The following is a 13,273-nucleotide window of genomic DNA, read 5'->3' on the forward strand; positions in this document are numbered from 1 at the left end:
TAACAAACATTTCTCCAGGTCCTGGGGGGGTTTGTTATAATGAAGTTGTACGTTGTATTATACGCATGCGCGCGCACGCACGTACGCACGCACGCACACACACACACACACACACACACACACACACACACACACACACCGTGGAAAACAGTGCAAGAGACTCTTTAGGCATTGTAAAACAATACCTTTAAATACAGGTTTACAATGCATTCACCTGGATCATGCAGTTACAGTAGGCATTGTAAAACAATACCTTTAAATACAGGTTTACAATGCATTCACCTGGATCATGCAGTTACACTAGGCATTGTAAAACAATACCTTTAAATACAGGTTTAATAATGCATTCACCTGGATCATGCAGTTACACTAGGCATTGTAAAACAATACCTTTAAATACAGGTTTAACAATGCATTCACCTGGATCATGCAGTTACACTAGGCATTGTAAAACAATACCTTTAAATACAGGTTTACAATGCATTCACCTGGATCATGCAGTTACACTAGGCATTGTAAAACAATACCTTTAAATACAGGTTTAACAATGCATTCACCTGGATCATGCAGTTACACTAGGCATTGTAAAACAATACCTTTAAATACAGGTTTAATAATGCATTCACCTGGATCATGCAGTTACAGTAGGCATTGGGGATGTGGGGCTCCAATCCAGCAAACAGGGTTTTGTTGTAATGCTTGAAATCAAAGTCTTCAAGACCCAGCTTGGAGTATTTAATGGTGACCTACAAAGCATACAAAATGAAAGAATGACACCCAGTATTTACAGATAGTGTAAACTGTAATTATTAATCAAAATGAAACGTTAGAGCGCTTGATTGAAAAGGTTCTCGATTGTAGATATCATGCACTGTAGAGTGCTCAGTAAAACTAGCAACTATGCTAAACTGGAATCAGGGATTTTGTCTTTACTTTAAACAGAATAAAACATAATAACATATAACATGCAGTCTTATAAAAAACACACCACTACAGCCCTATCAGTGACTGGCACTGTACATCTGAACTTGTGCCACACTGCATAAACCTTCTAGCAGTTTAAAACAGTGTCCAAGTACAGAGTACAGCACGAGGCATTATCAGGATTTCAATTATTAGTATATATATATATATTTTTTTATTAAGTGTCGACCTCATCATTAGCAGTTGATCTAGCCCTAGTGTAGATGCAGTGACACAGACACACACACACACACACACACACACACACACACACACACACACACACACACACACACACACACACACACACACACAGTACCTTTCTGTATTTCTTGGGCACCATGTAGAGATGTGGTTCTTCCTCCCTCCCAATGGGAGACTCTGGAACCTGGTTATAGCTGTCATACTCACTCTCTGCCTCCTTGGTCTTGTATGGTACCTGGAGTTTCAACATTAAGAGAGAACGTTTCCATCTGCCAGTGGGACTGGCGTGAAAGCAATCTGAAATCAGACTCGTTCATTTCCAGCAGCAGATCACATCAGTTTCAACTTGGTCTCTGTCAGCCCTGGGCAGGATTGCAGGCTGGCAGAACTCGCTGTCTCCTCACTGACTTTTACAGACTGGCATGTGGAAACACGTCGCTTGATTAGAATCTAGGATACAAACGACTTGCCACTAGACTCCTGCACTGGTGTCTCTAATCCGCTACAATCCGCTATTTTTATTCTACATGTTCCTAATATCAAATTTGCTTGGAAATATGACACACATGCATCTATGTTGCACCCCTGTTTTCAAGAGCAAAACAAATATTACTCAAAAAACACAGAAATATTAAATTTCCAGTTGGTTCTGCAAAAAAGCCAGCCTAGTGATGAAGAGCAAAATACAGGAAAATAACCTAATAACGAGTCTTTGTAGTTCAGCCACGAGAGTGAAAAGGCAAAACCAAAAGCTCATTAGGCTATGACAGCAGCTGTACTGCAGCACTTTCACAAATAAACATGATTGTGACAGAGAGCGAATGAATCCGAGTCAACAATCTCCCTCCCGACCTGTGAGGGCGCTGTATAACGGGAACAGAGTGCCCCGGACTGGATGGTTTGACAGTTCATTCCAGGGTCAGTTGGAAGTCGGCCATCCAGAAGGGGGCGGAGTCACAATACCAGAAGCCATCACCTTAATACAGTAGGCGATGTGTCAGTCACGGATTGGAGGACACATGATTGCACTCACTACTGAAGGGGGCGTGACAGAGAGTATATCAGGGGATGTGGAGAAGAGATCCTTTCCTTTGTTATAATTACAGAAAGACCTGTAAAGGACGTACGAGTGTGATTTAACCATGAGTGTTTTTCGTGTTGTTTTGGTCTGTCTATTAATAATTGTATTTGTCAATGCTAGACAGCTAAACTATCTGGGAGCTGTCGCTAAAAGCCAGCACCAATCCCGGAGCACACTGCACTACTGTTTCACTGACTGCTGTATAGGAGTGCACTAGGAGACTATTGGACTAGTGATCGTGTGTATGTGTGTGTGTGTGTGTGTGTGTGTGTGTATGTATAAAGTGTGTATCATTGTGTATGCCAGTTACTACTATTTGCAGCACAAATAAAGAGCTGTTTTTCACTGTGTACTGTGTTGTGTTTGTTCTTACTGAGCACTGCATCACCTCTACACCTGCGCCCTGCAAACCACTTTGCCACAATGCTATAGCAGGACTTGTTGGCACACAGACTTGTTACAAGGGGTTTAGGTGACAATACGGATGGTCCCCCGAGCCTGTATTTGCTCAGGGCCTTGCCTGGTTTCGCAGTCTGTTCCTGGGATTGGGAGCATAGCCGATAAACCCAACTGTCTTCATAGTGCGGAGGATCTCCGGGTCCACTGGAGGAGCGTGTCTAGGGAAGAGCAGTTTGAGAACGGGTTAGCACAGGCTGCCACGTGCATAGATCTTACTGGCTGCTAACTAGAACAGAGGAAAACTGAGGAGGCCATTCGGCCCATGCGCATCCCGTTCCCAGTATCTGACTGATCTCAAAACTGTCGAGTCTTAAAGGACCCCAGTGATTCAGCATCAACAACATGGCTAGATAACTCACTCCACACCCTCACCACTCTGTGTGAAGAAGTGTCTCCTACCCTCTGTCTGAAGTCTATTTCCACTTCATTTTATACAGTGTCCTCTGATCCTGGTTTCTGTGCTGTGCTTAAAGTATTGATTAGAATTTTAAACTCCTTTTAAGATTAAAGACTTCAATCAAGTTCCACCTAATTAGTCTGTTCTAGTCTCCTTTGATTTATACTCTGCACTTCTGACTATGTATTAGGGGTAGTACTGACAAGTCAACTATACAGTGACAGTCGACCTCACAAATTGGCAGATAACTGAACTGCACCCTTCAATTTCAAATACTACCAGCAAAACTAAACTTCATGTTTCTGTGTGTTAAAAAGCATATACCAGTAGCAAACTAGCAATATCAATATTTTATTTGTATTCAGCTGTTTGAATTGAAATGGAAAGTCAATGTGGAGCATGCGGTTTCAGAAAAGGCGCAATAAGCAAGTAATAAATGACATTCTGAAAAATTAACAGTTTTAAAACATTCCATGCACCTTTTGATGGCTTCTCATTTAAAAACAATCTTCAAACACTCCTTGAAATCACACTACCAATTCACCAATTTCTTATTAGTGTTATTTTATTTTTTAAATAGTCCAAAACTATTTACACCACCACTTTTGAGTGGTCCAGTGTATATTTTGATGCTGCAAAAAAACAGAAACTGACCCTTAAAATACTTCTCGAATGCAGTCAATCAAGGCCTTCAAATTCAATTAGTGTTTACACTTGACAAATATTAGTTCAGCAGCTCTGTCATTCACATCTTCTTGATCACTAGTTGTTCTACCCCTACTATATACCCAAGCACTTCGCTTGCCTTGTTACTTTCTTCCCCACCCTGTGTGGAACTCTTTCCCCAGTTCCCCTGGTGTTACCTGGGCTGTGGGAGAATGCATGCAGAAGACCAGTCTGACAGCAGCTGCTCAGGGCTGCTCAGAGGCACTGGGATGAGGGAGAGGGGCAGCAGGTCATGGTTCCAGTCCAGGTGGGGTAGCGTGTCCACCATGCAGGGCAGTGCAAAGTCAGGCTCCCGCGAGTAGCTGTTGAAGGAGGCCTCAGCTGAGTCGGTCCACAGGTGCACACAGCCCCCCGAGTCCCCAAATGCCAGCGCCCGCTTGCTGGAGGACACGTCGAAACTCATGAGCTGACCCACCGTGTTCACATGGAACACATCAGCCAGGTTAGCCAGGCCTGTGGGCTCACAGAACTGACACTGCCCTGGGGAGAGAAGCCAAAGGGAATAAGAAATCACAGATTGGGTGTAAGAAAGCACACCCCTGGACTAGGGGTAACACTGAATAGAAAAGTGACAGTCGGCTTTAGAAACTGTCTGACTAATCCATGCTTCAATTTCAAAGCAGCAGCAACACAGTAATGTTTTTGTGTCTTTAAAAGCTGTAGCGGAGAACGAGCAACGTCAGTATTTTGATTGTATTCAGCTGCTTGAATTGAAAGCGACTGTGTAGCGTGTGGTTTCACAGGGACAGAAGTGCAGGTGCCGTTGCAATCTCAAATGCATAAATTACATTTAAACACAGCGCACATAAATTACATAAACACAGCACACATACAGCACAGTGTTGCAAAACATTCACCAACAGAGCACCAGATAGAATCAAACACACGATTCATTAATATCTTTTCTAAAGTACCAACTGGTCGACTATTTTTACCTTGACAATTCGATTCGGCGTTATAGGAGACTTCTTCACACAGAGTGGTGAGGGTATGATGGGTTACCTAGCCATGTTGCTGAATCACTCGGACACTTTAAACCCGACTTGACTTGGTTTTGAGATCAATCAGCTTCTATGAATTGAGTTAGCAGTAACAGGCTCCTCCTGTTGTCCAGACATTTTAAAGGATCTGAATGATTCAGCATCAGCAATGTTTAGGGGTGCACCGATAAAGATTGTCTTGGCCGATACCAATAGGATAGCGATAATAAATAGACAGTGCAGGTAAACTGCTAGAACAAGACATAGGGCCTGTATTTAAACTGTTTAAGAATTATGCGTGTTAAATTAACAGATATCGTTTATTTGTTGTATTCATGACAAAAACGAACACGTGCTGTTTACTTGTTGCATTTACTTCAGAAAATAATACAAAGAATAACGTAGTATTACATTGTGTGCTTGGGTGCAATTTATACATCTGTTTTACAACACAGTCACGCAAAAATAACACTTTGCATTTGTACTAGTAAAAACACTTCTAAAGCAAACAATATATAACGTGACATTAACTTCTATAGCCACTTGCTGTTAATCATTGCATATTGTAACTTCGACGTTTAGAGAGTGCACAACTCCTTGGAAGTTCTGGAGACTGTTGTCGTTGCTGCTGTAGTCTTGGTTTTAAAAAGTGCTTTTCAGCGAAACGGTTCACGTTCAAGGATTGATCAAGTGATCTACGGAGGAGCAGAGGTGATGCCAAAGAGAGAGAGACGGAGCAGAGGCAGCTTCGTAACTAACCGCACATCGATGCTGCATTTAAACAATTATTTGCCTGGTTAATACTATTTTCTTATGAATAACACATACCCCTATATTTACTACGCAGTTCACCGATGGATTTAAGTCTGTTCTGCTGCACACAACTCGCTATCCCACTGCTGTCTTCAGATATAAAAAAATTAAAAATCCAAACACCGCTCTTTTGAGATGTATTTAATGCATTTTGGTCACACGTTACACAGCACTGGGGAAAATGAGTGTTCGTGTTCTTGTGTCATAAGCACGCCTAACCAAACATTCAATTCAGTGCTGGAAGAAATTCAAGCGCGAATATCAGTGTACATTATCGGCTAAAACAACAAACACGGCCGAGAGCCGATTGGGTTTTTTTCTCTTGTATTGGTGCCATGCCTATAGGCTACCGATTATCCATGCATCCCTAACAATGCTGCTTATTGCATCCCATCACTTGTCTGTCTGTCTGTCTGTCTGTCTGTCTGTGTGTGTGTGTGTGTGTGTGTGTGTGTGTGTGTGTGTGTGTGTGTGTGTGTGTGTGTCTGTGTGTGTGTGTGTGTGTGTCTGTGTGTGTGTCCTACACTCTGTCCGAAGTCAGCAACTGTGTCCTCTGGTTCAGGTCTCGGTGCTGTGCTTAAAAGTACTGGTTAAGGTTAACTCTGTCAACCCCTTTTAAGATCTTAGCGACTTCAATCAAGTCCCCCTTAATTCTGTTCAGCTCCCTCACTCTTTGTAGCGCATTCCTAGCCCTGGGATTAGTCCGGTTGCATTTTGTTTGACTCTTTCCAGGGTCACAGCGTTTGGTATCAGAACTGAACAGAGCAGTGTAGCAGCATTACCAGTCTGTGAGATGATGGCGAGTCTGGAGGTGTAGGTTGGGATGAAGCGCAGGAAGAGGGGGTCCACGTGCACCTGGAGGGGGGAGATGGCCCTCATCATGCGCAGGTCATAGACCATGAGGAAGCGCTCACAGGCCTGCCCGCTCATCCTGCTGGAGAAGCCGCAGGTCACCAGCAGGTTTCCGTGCACGTCAAAGTCAGACAGGCTGCCCGAGTACGCATCGAACTCCTGCTCCAGCGTGAAGGAGCGCAGGTCTCTCAGAGACACCTGCAGCAGCACAAAGACCAAGCAGAGACACACAGCAAGATTACTGCAGAACAGCACCCAGCTCGTAACAGCACAGAGTGAAAAATACAGCAGCAAGTACCTTTCCAGACGTGTGGCCACAGAAGAAGAATCGGTTGGAATGCCTCATGATGGCCACCCCAGGAACCTCCACAGAGAACTAGGAAAGAGAAACAAAGCAGACTGAGATCACATTAAAACCTTTATACTGTGGTTAAAAGTGCATGGTGCTAACAAAATAATTCCACTAAATCTTACCCAATATATAATTAGGTAATTAGGTACAATTAGAAGGATTACTTATTTTCTGAATGGTCAAGGTAAAAATAGTTGTCACTTTAAAAAATATTAGTAGTTTATTTGATGGTGCTCCACTTGTGAACGCACAGTCAGTGCACTCTATTTTAAAACTGCTTAAATGTTCTGAAATGTCATTTATACACAAGGCTGTGTGGTCCATTGGTTCAAGACACAGGCTTGTAACCAGGAGGTCCCCGCTCTGTCACCGACTCACTGTGTGACCCCGAGCAAGTCACTTAACCTCCTTGTGCTCCGTCTCTCGGGTGAAACGTTGTTGTAAGGGACTCTGCAGCTGATGCATAGTTCACACACATCCTAGTCTCATATCTTGTAAAGCACTTTGTGATGGTGGTCCAATTGCACCTGCACTTCTTCCGTCCATGTGAAACCACACGCTACACAATCGCTTTCAATTCAATCAGCTGAATACAATCAAAATACTGGCACTGCTAGTTCTCCACTACAGTTTAAACACACACTAACACTACTGTGCTGCTGCTGCTTTGAGACTGAAGCATCCAACACCTGTTTCTGAGGTTGACTAACTGGTGCTACTCCTGAAATGTACTATCATCATTTCGTAGGTCTAATTTGCCTCTATGAAAGACGCACAAATGAAATTATACAATGCACTGGTACAACCACACCTACAATATTGAGTACAGTTCTGGTCCCCATATCATAAGAAAGACACGGCTTGTATCAAAGCGAGCGAGCACAGGTGGGCCGAATGGCCTTTTCTCGTTCTAGAATTTCTTAAGCTGTTATGTTCTTACTGGAGTTTATTGCATTGCCTTGAAAATGAATAAGAACTGTTTATATGCATAAAGTGTTACAGAAATCATAAATTCACATCCGTTTTGAGAAAACTGAACACAGGATTGGCCTACTTTGGATGACTTTCATGGCTGATTTCCATTACGCATTTAATTCAAACACACTAGGAACTACATTACAAAAAGCCTACTATGAGACTGCCAGATTGGATCATCAATTCTGAGAACACTGAAAATGGAATTGGCCTGGTATGCTTTTGGCTTGCGTGACAATCACAATGTTACTTTGTTTGTGAGATTTGGACAGAGTGTATCAGTGTGTGTCGCTATGGCTACAGAGAAGACAGCAGGCAGACCTCTACATCACCAATTACCTTCTGAGTCTCCTGCACAGTGTTGAGGTCGATCTGAGTCACGTAGCTCTGCAGCCCTCCCACCAGCGCTGTGGTATTGTCTGTGAGGAGCAGGCTGTGCATGTCTGCAGATTCCTCCATCCTGAAACAAGCACCTGTTTATTCATCGAACTCCAGTGAACTGACAGCTCTCTTCGAGGTTCTTTACTGCAGGCTAGCGTCAAGTATTACAGAACAGTGAAGCACTTTAAACAGGGTGGAAATTAGAAACTTGAGCCAAAGCACTGTGAAAGGGGTCTGTGAAGACTCTGCCCGGTGTTTAAGTTGTTATGGGGGATACATGACTGTTCCACAAGAATTATCATTTATTGCTCCTCAAGAACTGGAGATTTGAGCTGCACTACATTCAATCGGGATAAGCACCAGCCTCATCATGTAATCAAACGGTAAATCAAAAAGAGATCATTTCATCCTGTCTTCACTGTGGGAGAGATCAGAGGTAAGGCTTTAAAAAAACTAGCAAGTGAAAAGCAGAAAAGAGGAAGTGTGTGGGAGGCGCTAACTAGGGAGAAAGTCGCGACTTAATAGTGGTTATCGGGATCCTTTTCAGATAACAGAAAATTTAAAATGTCATTATAATCCAACCCGAACAGGAAATCAAACACACTCCCTCCCACTGCATCAACGCTTTAAAAGAAGCTGGAAATTCAACGTGAAACATTTCCACTATAACTCTTTTACAATGGTTCTTCTTGTATTTCTTAATTCAGCTCCAGTGAGTGTTTAAAAGTTATGGATGGCTTTTATTTTATATCAAATTTCCTGAGGATTAATCAGATTATTAAAAAAATCAATAAATACAAAACAATCGGGTGAAAATCATTTCCGAGTTTTCCAGGTAAATATCCTCGGGGGCGGTCGGAAAAGCAGCTCACCTGTTTCCATTCGGTGTGCATGCAAACCGTGTAATACATTGAGTCTGTATCAGTATTGCTGCGTGTTAGAGCACCAGATTATACTAAATACATTTCACAAATGTCTCTACGAATGTAAAGTCACAGATTGGTGTAAATTGGTATTGTCACATGTTTGACTGGGCCACGGTTTTGGTGAAAAACTACTAAATACCGACCTACAGGTTTTGTGTAATCGGAGAATTGTTCAGTATAAACCAGTAAACAATAAAGGAGAAGTGACACTCACAGGTAATCGAACATGACGAGCCCCCCCCGGGTCACACATTTCAGGTTGCTCTTGGACAGGAACAGCACTCCGCTCTCCATGCTGTGGATCTGTCGGATGTCATCAGAGGCGTGCACCTGGAAGGAGGAGTAGCGGCCCATGGTGGGGCCGAAGAAGGAGGTGGCGTGGCCCTGCAGGGAGAGGGGAGGAGCTCCTTCACAACTTCATATATACAGGAACAGTTATGAACGATCGGAGGCGATTCGGCCCATCAGTGTTCCTCCAGTTCCTAGTAACTGACACTTCTCAAAACTCTGGTAAGTTGGGTCTTACAGGATTCCAGTGATTCAACATCAACTACATGGCTAGGTAACCCATCCCATATCCTCTGTGTAAAGAAGTGCCTCCTGCTCTCTAAGTCCTCTCAATTTCCAGTGAAGACCTGTCCTTCACATAACTGAGTGTGTTCGGCTGTGAAGACTCCTGCCCTACACATTATGGAGGGTGACTGGCAGTGTTGTCTTACCCTGTGGTTTCCGATCCACAGCAGCTCCTCCTGCAAGTCGAAGTGGGATGCACAGACCGGCACCCCTGCCTCCGACACCACACTGTGCAGCTCGGAGTACATGCCCTCCAGCAGGTGAAGCGAGTCAGAGCCCTGCACTGGCACAGGCAGCCCGCCAGGGTCGAGCTCCACACTCTGAAGCAGGGCTGGGTCAAGCCGGGGGTCCAGGGGCTGTTCCATGCCTGGATCCAGACTCGTGTGCAGAGCAGGGGGGTAATCCCCCATTCCAGAGTCCAGCCCGTCAAAATTCATCATCACACCCCTGTGCTGACAAGCCAACAGAAAAAAAGGCAGAAACATATCTCTATACATTTTTTTCAATGGGGTCATCCAGTTGATATTTTCCCAGGCTCATTACCACCAGCAACAGCGACAGAGGTCAAACTGAAAGCAATTCCACAACAACCAAGAGAACTCTGTCAGGAAAACACTGCTCACCAGCGATTATAAACAAATACTACATGGGGCAGTGTGTGATAAATGAGAATGTTAGATAACCCCCACCTCTTGGGTGGGCATTAAATTACACTATCACACACTATCCCATGCATTATTCTCTGTTTATTACACTACACTACCACACACTATCCCATGCATTACTCTCTATTTATTACACTACACTATCACACGCTATCCCATGTATTATTCTCTATTTATTACACTACACTACCACACACTATCCCATGCATTATTCTCTATTTATTACACTACACTATCACACACTATCCCATGCATTATTCTCTATTTATTACACTACACTACCACACACTATCCCATGCATTATTCTCTGTTTATTACACTACACTACCACACACTATCCCATGCATTACTCTCTATTTATTACACTACACTATCACACGCTATCCCATGCATTATTCTCTATTTATTACATTACACTATCACATACTATCCCATGCATTATTCTCTATTTATTACATTACACTATCACACACTATCCCATGCATTATTGTCTATTTATTACATTCCTAGACTAAGGGCAAAGGCCAATGCAGCACCCCTGAAAGGCTGGCAGATCGTAGAGCAGAACCCCAATCCGCACGCCATCGGTAATGCTTTTCCAGAGGAACCACGGCACTGCAATACTAAGTCGTGCGATAGCAGGAACTGGCTGATCGTTATTTATCACCCCAATATCAGTGCCCCCTAGAGCCCTGCAGCACGGGCCAGGTGCATCATTCAAAATCAATATATCACCATCCAGGTGTACCTTAAAAAGCACCTGAAATCTCTTCGATTTCAATATAACCTGATCCGGTAAAAACGACCCTTATGCTGCAGGGTTTCAACAGCCTATAACTATCCACTGAGTTATACTGTTAGGAGTGTTATTATTTGTTGTACTGTGTCTACACCGTTAATTCAGTTTTTATTTTGTGCCTGCAAGTTGGTGAACCCCGGTGAAGTCGGACTTCACGGAATATTTAGCTCAGCTTGTGAGCTTTTTAAGTAACTTACCGCCCGCTAGTTAACCGCAAACAAACTTCACAATAATTAGTTACATTTTACCGCATGCATTACAACACCTTCAAAGCTGTATACTTAAAACAACATCATTACACGCAGGCATTTTTGTATAGCCCATGTGTTCCAATAATAAAGCCATTAAAAGTGAAATTACCGTTTTAAAAATAAAGCTGATTTAAATTCAGGCGCTGCATGGCTCCACTCACAACAATAACAGTTCGCTACTTCCGGCTAGATTCAGCCTCGCTCGCAACCTAGCGCACGCCTCTCTTTTGATTGACAGCTGTGTTATCCAACCAGTAGCACAGTTTTACCACTCGGCTCTTACTGTGCTTCAGCGACAGCCAATCAGAGGGAGTTTTGAGTCCTGTCAGGAGCAAAGCTCTTCTGTAAGAGCTTCTGGAGTCATGGGGATCCAGAGAGTTCCTCTAGAGACGTACCCCCATTCTGCAGAGTGTAAACTCTGCCTTCTCTTTTTAAAACTGTTGGATTTTTAAACACGAGTCACCTAGATTTATTTAGAGACACCCCTCCTTAACACATACGTGTTATTATTTCTAGGATCGATGTTTTCACCTGGCTTGGCAAGAGCTTTTTATCAGCGAAGTGCTGACGGAAACTGTCTCTGTCTGTGCATATTCATGAGCTGGGGCGTGGTTTAGTTGTCAAGGATAGACAACAACTCGTGCTACCAGAAATGCTTTATGCTAAATTATTGTTAAATATAAATTAATTCATCAGTATTTCACAAAAGTATTTTCATCGAATCCAGAATGACTAGGGGAGGGGCACTGATGCTCTATAAATCCACTCCCATCTGCATTACTAGAACATTGATTATATTTTGGGGTGCATATTCCCTTGAAAGATAGCCTTGTGATTGAAATATGTACCTATTAATAATAATTAATATATAATATAAATCTTTAGCTCTATTTAACAATGCCAAGATAGTAGGCAGTGCATATCATAATGCTTTACTGTATTTACACTTTAAGAGTGAAGGCCTCTACACACAGGACGCAATGCGACAAGCCAACAAACAAAAAAAACCCTTTTCTTTTCCGTGTGCCAGGAGGACATTGGTGCCCTTCCTGTGATGTATGGTAACTAGTGGAGTACCGCAGGGATCAGTTTTAGATCCTCTGCTCTTCCTAATCTACAGTAATGACTTAGACTCTGGTATAGTAAGCAAACTTGTTAAATTTGCAGAGGACACAAAAATAGAAGGAGTGGCAAACACTGTTGCAGCAGCAAAAGTCATTCAAAAAGATCTAGACAGCATTCAGAACTGGGCAGACACGTGGCAAATTACATTTAATAGAGAAAAGTGTAAGGTACTGCACGCAGGCAACAAAAATGTGCATTATAAATATCACATGGGAGATACTGAAATTGAAGAAGGAATCTATGAAAAAGACCTAGGAGTTTATGTTGACTCAGAAATGTCTTCATATAGACAATGTGGGGAAGCTATAAAAAAGGCCAACAGGGTGCCCGGATATATTGTGAAAAGTGTTGAATTTAAATCAAGGAAAGTAATGTTAAAACTGTACAATGCATTAGTAAGACCTCGTCTTGAATATTGTGTTCAGTTCTGGTCACCTCGCTACAAAAAGGATATTGCTGCTCTAGAAAGAGTGCAAAGAAGAGCGACCAGAATTATTCCGGGTTTCAAAGGCATGCCATATGCAGACGGTCTAAAAGAATTGAATCTATTCAGTCTTGAACAAAGAAGACTACGCGGCAACCCGATTCATGCATTCAAAATTCTAAAAGGTATTGACAATGTCGACCCAAGGGGCTTTTTCAAACTGAAAAATAAATAAGAAACAAGGACTCCCACAAATGGAGATTGGATAAAGTGACATTCAGAACAGAAAATAGGAGGCACTTTTTTACACAGAGAATTGTGGGAGTC

The 13,273-nt window shown here is 42.8% G+C and overlaps 1 protein-coding gene across 1 annotated transcript; it reads right to left on the reverse strand.

The window, feature by feature from the left end:
* Nucleotides 1-626: 626 nt before the first annotated feature.
* On the reverse strand, nt 627-11,877 carry LOC121309080 (PAN2-PAN3 deadenylation complex catalytic subunit PAN2-like; the record flags this gene model as incomplete). Its single annotated transcript, XM_041241960.1, has 10 exons — nt 11,507-11,877; nt 9,829-10,134; nt 9,324-9,493; nt 8,142-8,262; nt 6,774-6,851; nt 6,406-6,673; nt 3,968-4,310; nt 2,769-2,865; nt 1,283-1,402; nt 627-746 (listed from the first exon to the last, which is right to left on the reverse strand). Coding segments are annotated over exons 2-10 (1,611 nt in total), but the record flags the coding sequence as incomplete, so codon positions are not given.
* Between the last annotated feature and the right edge of the window lie 1,396 nt (nt 11,878-13,273).

The sequence above is a fragment of the Polyodon spathula genome, unplaced genomic scaffold (assembly GCF_017654505.1).
Source record: "Polyodon spathula isolate WHYD16114869_AA unplaced genomic scaffold, ASM1765450v1 scaffolds_841, whole genome shotgun sequence".
Classification (NCBI taxonomy): domain Eukaryota; kingdom Metazoa; phylum Chordata; class Actinopteri; order Acipenseriformes; family Polyodontidae; genus Polyodon; species Polyodon spathula.